This window comes from Teleopsis dalmanni, chromosome 1, assembly GCF_002237135.1.
Source record: "Teleopsis dalmanni isolate 2A chromosome 1, ASM223713v2, whole genome shotgun sequence".
Classification (NCBI taxonomy): Eukaryota; Metazoa; Arthropoda; class Insecta; order Diptera; family Diopsidae; genus Teleopsis; species Teleopsis dalmanni.
In genome coordinates, this window is record NC_051846.1 from 217,711,155 (window position 1) to 217,719,943 (window position 8,789).

The 8,789-nt window shown below is 34.4% G+C and overlaps 1 protein-coding gene across 1 annotated transcript in view; it reads left to right on the forward strand.

The window, feature by feature from the left end:
- The window catches only part of LOC119667311 (hypodermin-B-like), a gene marked incomplete at its 5' end in the record, with an annotated part of 39,291 nt that extends 31,254 nt beyond the window's left edge, over positions 1–8,037 (forward strand). Inside the window, one exon of the mRNA XM_038076601.1 lies at positions 7,836–8,037. Within this exon, the coding sequence (XP_037932529.1) occupies positions 7,836–8,037 (202 nt within the window). The remainder of the gene's footprint in view (positions 1–7,835) is intronic.
- Positions 8,038–8,789: the final 752 nt, after the last annotated feature.

Below are 8,789 nucleotides of genomic sequence, written 5' to 3' on the forward strand. Positions count from 1 at the left end.
AACAAAATAGTTGCAGAATAAGAGACCCGAAAGAAGAGGAACGTTACGTTCAGCAGATGTTGGTCGAAAATCCAATTATTGTCGAACGTCGTGGACTAACCACCAACACCACCTCAGTTTCAGAAGAACCACTTAGTCGTGAGGAACAGTTGCGACCTGCGACCTCAGCGTGCTGAATCTTGCCGGCGATCACGCATTAATAATAAAATCAATAAAGCAAAGATTTAGTATCGGCATAAATATATTTCGGAGAAATATTCAAAAAATGTACAAATGTTGGAACACCTCCGGAACATCATTAGCCTAGCGGAATCACATTTAATTCGTAATGTACTAAGTGAAACGGCATTGAGACAATTACGAGCTGGATATGATTTGGAGTGAATTTAAACGGACAATGGCTAATAATATGCAAATAATGCTTAATCTAATTAATTATAAATTATTTTTACTAAAACACAAGTGTGATTTAATATAAAATATATTATATCTAATATACTCGTATTCATTTTATATATTTTGAAATATAAATTATGAGTACAAAGAAAAAACATAAAGTCGGTAGGTTTTTCCTTTAATCCAGTTACATGAACTTCAGATTTTTAGGAGTAGGAAACGTTAGTCAATTATTATAATTCCACAAGAAATAAACAAAATAGTTGCAGAATAAGAGACCCGAAAGAAGAGGAACGTTACGTTCAGCAGATGTTGGTCGAAAATCCAATTATTGTCGAACGTCGTGGACTAACCACCAACACCACCTCAGGTTCAGAAGAACCACTTACTCGTGAGAAACAGTTGCGACCTGCAATTTAGTCGGAGAAATATTCAAAAAATGTACAAATGTTGGAACACCTCCGGAACATCATTAGCCTAGCGGAATCACATTTAATTCGTAATGTACATTGTGACCGAAAAGTTTTCGGGAAATTTTAAATAAAACGCAAAATTCTTAACCTTCATCAATATTTATTTTATATCTCCTTCAAAAATAAGGCTCCATTAGAAGCGATACACAAATGCAACGTTTCTTCCAATCATCAAAACAATTTTTATAGGCGCTTTCCGGTATGGCTTTGAGTTCCCTCTGCGAATTCTGTTTTACGTCTTCTATGGATTCAAAACGCGTTCCTCTGAGTGGTAATTTGAGGTTGGGAAACAGGAAAAAGTCACACGGTGCAAGATCAGGTGAATACGGTGGCTGTTCGATGGTATTTATTGAATGTTTGGCCTTAAAATCGTTGATAATGTTGAACAAATTGAGGTGAATCGGAACAAGCCGGGCGTTGACACGTCGCATACACAAATTGTCCACCAAAATCAAACGAGCCATCTCACGACCGATGCCTAGCTCTCGTGCTATCTCTCTAACACTCACATGAGGATTTTTGAACACGATTTCCTTTGCCTTTTCAATGTTTTCGTCGGTGGTAGAGGTCGAAGGTCGTCCAGAACGCGGCATGTCTTCGACGGTCGTACGACAGTCCTGAAAGGCTTTGTACCACTCATAAACTTGAGTTTTCGATAAAACTGATTCCCCATAAGCCTTTTGTAGCATTCGCAACGATTCTGCACACGAAATTTCGTTCGAAAAACAAAATTTGATGCAAACTCTTTGTTCAATATTTTTTTCCATTGTTTTTTTCGCAACGCACTACTGAGGTGAACTGGTTTCAACAGCTGCCGTAAACGAACTGTCTGCAGATCGCGCTCATGTTTGGCATAGTAAATAAGGACAGTGCTGCCAAACTACATAACTTAAAATATCGAAAAATATACAGCGCGCGAATTTTAAATGAGAATTTCCGAAAACCTTTCGGTCACAATGTACTAAGTGAAACGGCATTGAGACAATTACGAGCTGGATATGATTTGGAGTGAATTTAAACGGACAATGGCTAATAATATGCAAATAATGCTTAATCTAATTAATTATAAATTATTTTTACTAAAACACAAGTGTGATTTAATATTAAAATATGTTATATCTAATATACTCGTATTCATTTTATATATTTTGAAATATAAATTATGAGTACAAAGAAAAAACATAAAGTCGGTAGGTTTTTCCTTTAATCCAGTTACATGAACTTCAGATTTTTAGGAGTAGGAAACGTTAGTCAATTATTATAATTCCACAAGAAATAAACAAAATAGTTGCAGAATAAGAGACCCGAAAGAAGAGGAACGTTACGTTCAGCAGATGTTGGTCGAAAATCCAATTATTGTCGAACGTCGTGGACTAACCACCAACGCCACCTCAGGTTCAGAAGAACCACTTAGTCGTGAGGAACAGTTGCGACCTCAGCATGCTGAATCTTGCCGGCGATCACGCATTAATAATAAAATCAATAAAGCAAAGATTTAGTATCGGCATAAATATATTTCGGAGAAATATTCAAAAAATGTACAAATGTTGGAACACCTCCGGAACATCATTAGCCTAGCGGAATCACATTTAATTCGTAATGTACTAAGTGAAACGGCATTGAGGCAATTACGAGCTGGATATGTTTTGGAATGAATTTAAACGGACAATGGCTAATAATATGCAAATAATGCTTAATCTAATTAATTATAAATTATTTTTACTAAAACACAAGTGTGATTTAATATAAAATATATAATATCTGATATACTCGTATTAATTTTATATATTTTGAAATATAAATTATGAGTACAAAGAAAAAACATAAAGTCGGTAGGTTTTTCCTTTAATCCAGTTACATGAACTTCAGATTTTTAGGAGTAGGAAACGTTAGTCAATTATTATAATTACACAAGAAATAAACAAAATAGTTGCAGAATAAGAGACCCGAAAGCAGAGGAACGTTACGTTCAGCAGATGTTGGTCGAAAATCCAATTATTGTCGAACGTCGTGGACTAACCACCAACGTCACCTCAGGTTCAGAAGAACCACTTAGTCGTGAGAAACAGTTGCGACCTGCGACCTCAGCGTGCTGAATCTTGCCGGCGATCACGCATTCATAATAAAATCAATAAAGCAAAGATTTAGTATCGGCATAAATATATTTCGGAGAAATATTCAAAAAATGTACAAATGTTGGAACACCTCCGGTACATCATTAGCCTAGCGGAATCACATTTAATTCGTAATGTACTAAGTGAAACGGCATAGAGGCAATTACGAGCTGGATATGTTTTGGAATGAATTTAAACGGACAATGGCTAATAATATGCAAATAATGCTTAAGCTAATTAATTATAAATTATTTTTACTAAACCACAAGTGTGATTTAATGTAAAATATATTATATCTGATATACTCGTATTAATTTTATATATTTTGAAATATAAATTATGAGTACAAAGAAAAAACATAAAGTCGGTAGGTTTTTCCTTTAATCCAGTTACATGAACTTCAGAATTTTAGGAGTAGGAAACGTTAGTCAATTATTATAATTCCACAAGAAATAAACAAAATAGTTGCAGAATAAGAGACCCGAAAGAAGAGGAACGTTACGTTCAGCAGATGTTGGTCGAACATCCAATTATTGTCGAACGTCGTGGACTAACCACCAACACCACCTCAGGTTCAGAAGAACCACTTAGTCGTGAGGAACAATTGCGACCTGCGACCTCAGCGTGCTGAATCTTGCCGGCGATCACGCATTAATAATAAAATCAATAAAGCAAAGATTTAGTATCGGCATAAATATATTTCGGAGAAATATTCAAAAAAATGTACAAATGTTGGAACACCTCCGGAACATCATTAGCCTAGCGGAATCACATTTAATTCGTAACGTACTAAGTGAAGCGGCATAGAGGCAATTACGAGCTGGATATGATTTGGAGTGAATTTAAACGGACAATGGCTAATAATATGCAAATAATGCTTAATCTAATTAATTATAAATTATTTTTACTAAAACACAAGTGTGATTTAATATAAAATATATTATATCTGATATACTCGTATTCATTTTATATATTTTGAAATATAAATTATGAGTACAAAGAAAAAACATAAAGTCGGTAGGTTTTTCCTTTAATCCAGTTACATGAACTTCAGATTTTTAGGAGTAGGAAACGTTAGTCAATTATTATAATTCCACAAGAAATAAACAAAATAGTTGCAGAATAAGAGACCCGAAAGAAGAGGAACGTTACGTTCAGCAGATGTTGGTCGAACATCCAATTATTGTCGAACGTCGTGGACTAACCACCAACACCACCTCAGGTTCAGAAGAACCACTTAGTCGTGAGGAACAGTTGCGACCTGCGACCTCAGCGTGCTGAATATTGCCGGCGATCACGCATTAATAATAAAATCAATAAAGCAAAGATTTAGTATCGGCATAAATATATTTCGGAGAAATATTCAAAAAATGTACAAATGTGGACTAACCACCAACACCACCTCAGGTTCTGAAGAACCACATAGTCGTGAGGAACAGTTGCGACCTGCGACCTCAGCGTGCTGAATCTTGCCGGCGATCACGCATTAATAATAAAATCAATAAAGCAAAGATTTAGTATCGGCATAAATATATTTCGGAGAAATATTCAAAAAATGTACAAATGTTGGAACACCTCCGGAACATCATTAGCCTAGCGGAATCACATTTAATTCGTAATGTACTAAGTGAAACGGCATTGAGGCAATTACGAGCTGGATATGTTTTGGAATGAATTTAAACGGACTATGGCTAATAATTGGCAAATAATGCTTAATCTACTTAATTATAAATTATTTTTACTAAAACACAAGTGTGATTTAATATAAAATATATTATATCTAATATACTCGTATTAATTTTATATATTTTGAAATATAAATTATGAGTACAAAGAATAAACATAAAGTCGGTAGTTTTTCCTTTAATCCAGTTACATAAACTTCAGATTTTTAGGAGTAGGAAACGTTAGTCAATTATCATAATTCCACAAGAAATAAATAAAATAGTTGCAGAATAAGAGACCCGAAAGAAGAGGAACGTTACGTTCAGCAGATATTGGTCGAAAATTCAATTATTGTCGAACGTCGCGGACTAACCACCAACACCACCTCAGGTTCAGAAGAACCATTTAGTCATCAGGAACAGTTGCGACCTCAGCGTGCTGTATCTTGACGGCGATCACGCATTAATAATAAAATCAATAAAGCAAAGATTAAGTATCGGCATAAATATATTTCGGAGAAATATTCAAAAAATGTACAAATGTTGGAACACCTCCGGAACATCATAAGACATGCGGAATCACATTTAATTCGTAATGGACTAAGTGAAACGGCATTGAGGCAATTACGAGCTGGACAAGGTTTGGAGTGAATTTAGACGGACATATTAAATTTTACTAAATCTACATAGTTATATAGATAAAATTATAAACACAATAATGTGGATAACACAATTACTCCACCTTTTATATATTTTCAAAATATGTAGGTATGCACATAATATGCGAAACTTTTCGCCAGAAGTACAACAAATTAAACTGACCTCTATCGAGCGCGATATGTCAGAGGAACTGAGGCTCTATAAGAAAACTTATCAGAAAGAAGAGGAACGTTACCTTCAGCAGATATTAGTCGAAAATCCAATTATTATCGAACGTCGTGGACCAACAACCAACACCACCTCAGGTTAAGAAGAACCACTTAGTCGTGAGGAATAGTTGCGACCTCAGCGTGCTGAATCTTGCCGGCGATCACGCATTAATAATAAAATCAATAAAGCAAAGATTAAGAATCGACATAAATATATTTCGGAGACATATTCAAAAAACGTGCAAATGTTGGAACACCTCCGGAACATCATTAGCCATGCGGAATCACATTTAACTCGTAATGAACTAAGTAAACGGCATTGAGGCAATTACGAGTTGGATATGGTTTGGAGTGAATTTAGACAGACAATGGCTAATAATTTGTAAATAATGCTTAATCTAATACATTATAAATTATTTTTACTAAAACACAAGTATGATTTAATATAATATATTATATCTAATATACTCGTATTAATTTTATATATTTTGAAATATTTTGAAATATAAAGAAAAAACATAAAGTCGGTAGGTTTTTCCTTTAATCCAGTTACATAAACTTCAGATTTTTAGGAGTAGGAAACATTAGTCAATTATCATAATTCCACAAGAAATAAATAAAATAGTTCCAGAATAAGAGACCCGAAAGAAGAGGAACGTTACGTTCAGCAGATATTGGTCGAAAATCCAATTATTGTCGAACGTTGCGGACTAACCACCAACACCACCTCAGGTTCAGAAGAACTATTTAGTCATGAGGAACAGTTGCGACCTCAGCGTGCTGTATCTTGACGGCGATCACGCATTAATAATAAAATCAATAAAGCAAAGATTAAGTATGGACATAAATATATTTCGGAGACATATTCAAAAAATGTACAAATGTTGGAACACCTCCGGAACATCATAAGACATGCGGAATCACATTTAATTCGTAATGGACTAAGTGAAACGGCATTGAGGCAATTACGAGCTGGACATGGTTTGGAGTGAATTTAGACGGACATATTAAATTTTACTAAATCTACATAGTTATATAGATAAAATTATAAAAACAATAATGGATAACACAATTACTCCACCTTTTATATATTTTCAAAATACGTAGGTATGCACATAATATGCAAAATTTTTCGCCAGCAGTACAACAAATTGAACTGACCACTATCGAGCGCGATAAGTCAGAGGAACTGAGACTCTATAAGAAAACTTATCAGAAAGAAGAGGAATGTTACCTTCAGCAGATATTAGTCGAAAATCCAATTATTATCGAACGTCGTGGACCAACAACCAACACCACCTCAGGTTAAGAAGAACCACTTAGTCGTGAGGAATAGTTGCGACCTCAGCGTGCTGAATCTTGCCGGCGATCACGCATTAATAATAAAATCAATAAAGCAAAGATTAAGAATCGACATAAATATATTTCGGAGAAATATTCAAAAAACGTGCAAATGTTGGAACACCTCCGGAACATCATTAGCCAAGCGGAATCACATTTAACTCGTAATGAACTAAGTAAACGGCATTGAGGCAATTACGAGTTGGATATGGTTTGGAGTGAATTTAGACAGACAATGGCTAATAATTTGTAAATAAAGCTTAATCTAATACATTATAAATTATTTTTACTAAAACACAAGTATGATTTAATATAAAATATATTATATCTAATATACTCGTATTAATTTTATATATTTTGAAATATTTTGAAATATAAAGAAAAAACATAAAGTCGGTAGGTTTTTCCTTTAATCCAGTTACATAAACTTCAGATTTTTAGGAGTAGGAAACGTTAGTCAATTATCATAATTGCACAAGAAATAAATAAAATAGTTGCAGAATAAGAGACCCGAAAGAAGAGGAACGTTACGTTCAGCAGATATTGGTCGAAAATCCAATTATTGTCGAACGTCGCGGACTAACCACCAACACCACCTCAGGTTCAGAAGAACCATTTAGTCATGAGGAACAGTTGCGACCTCAGCGTGCTGTATCTTGACGGCGATCACGCATTAATAATAAAATCAATAAAGCAAAGATTAAATATCGGCATAAATATATTTCGGAGAAATATTCAAAAAATGTACAAATGTTGGAACACCTCCGGAACATCATAAGACATGCGGAATCACATTTAATTCGTAATGGACTAAGTGAAACGGCATTGAGGCAATTACGAGCTGGACAAGGTTTGGAGTGAATTTAGACGGACATATTAAATTTTACTAAATCTACATAGTTATATAGATAAAATTATAAACACAATAATGTGGATAACACAATTACTCCACCTTTTATATATTTTCAAAATACGTAGGTATGCACATAATATGCAAAACTTTTCGCCAGAAGTACAACAAATTAAACTGACCACTATCGAGCGCGATATGTCAGAGGAACTGAGACTCTATAAGAAAACTTATCAGAAAGAAGAGGAACGTTACCTTCAGCAGATATTAGTCGAAAATCCAATTATTATCGAACGTCGTGGACCAACAACCAACACCACCTCAGGTTAAGAAGAACCACTTAGTCGTGAGGAATAGTTGCGACCTCAGCGTGCTGAATCTTGCCGGCGATCACGCATTAATAATAAAATCAATAAAGCAAAGATTAAGAATCGACATAAATATATTTCGGAGAAATATTCAAAAAACGTGCAAATGTTGGAACACCTCCGGAACATCATTAGCCAAGCGGAATCACATTGAACTAAGTAAACGGCATTGAGGCAATTACGAGTTGGATATGGTTTGGAGTGAATTTAGACAGACAATGGCTAATAATTTGTAAATAATGCTTAATCTAATACATTATAAATTGTTTTTACTAAAACACTAAACACTAATTTTTACTAAATTTTTACTAAAATATTTTGAAATATTTTGAAATATAAAGAAAAAACATAAAGTCGGTAGGTTTTTCCTTTAATCCAGTTACATAAACTTCAGATTTTTAGGAGTAGGAAACGTTAGTCAATTATCATAATTCCACAAGAAATAAATAAAATAGTTCCAGAATAAGAGACCCGAAAGAAGAGGAACGTTACTTACGTTCAGCAGATGTTGGTCGAAAATCCAATTATTGTCGAACGTCGTGGACTAACCACCAACACCACCTCAGGTTCAGAAGATCCACTTAGTCGTGAGGAACAGTTGCGACCTGCGACCTCAGCGTGCTGAATCTTGCCGGTGATCACGCATTAATAATAAAATCAATAAAGCAAAGATTTAGTATCGGCATAAATATATTTCGGAGAAATATTCAAAAA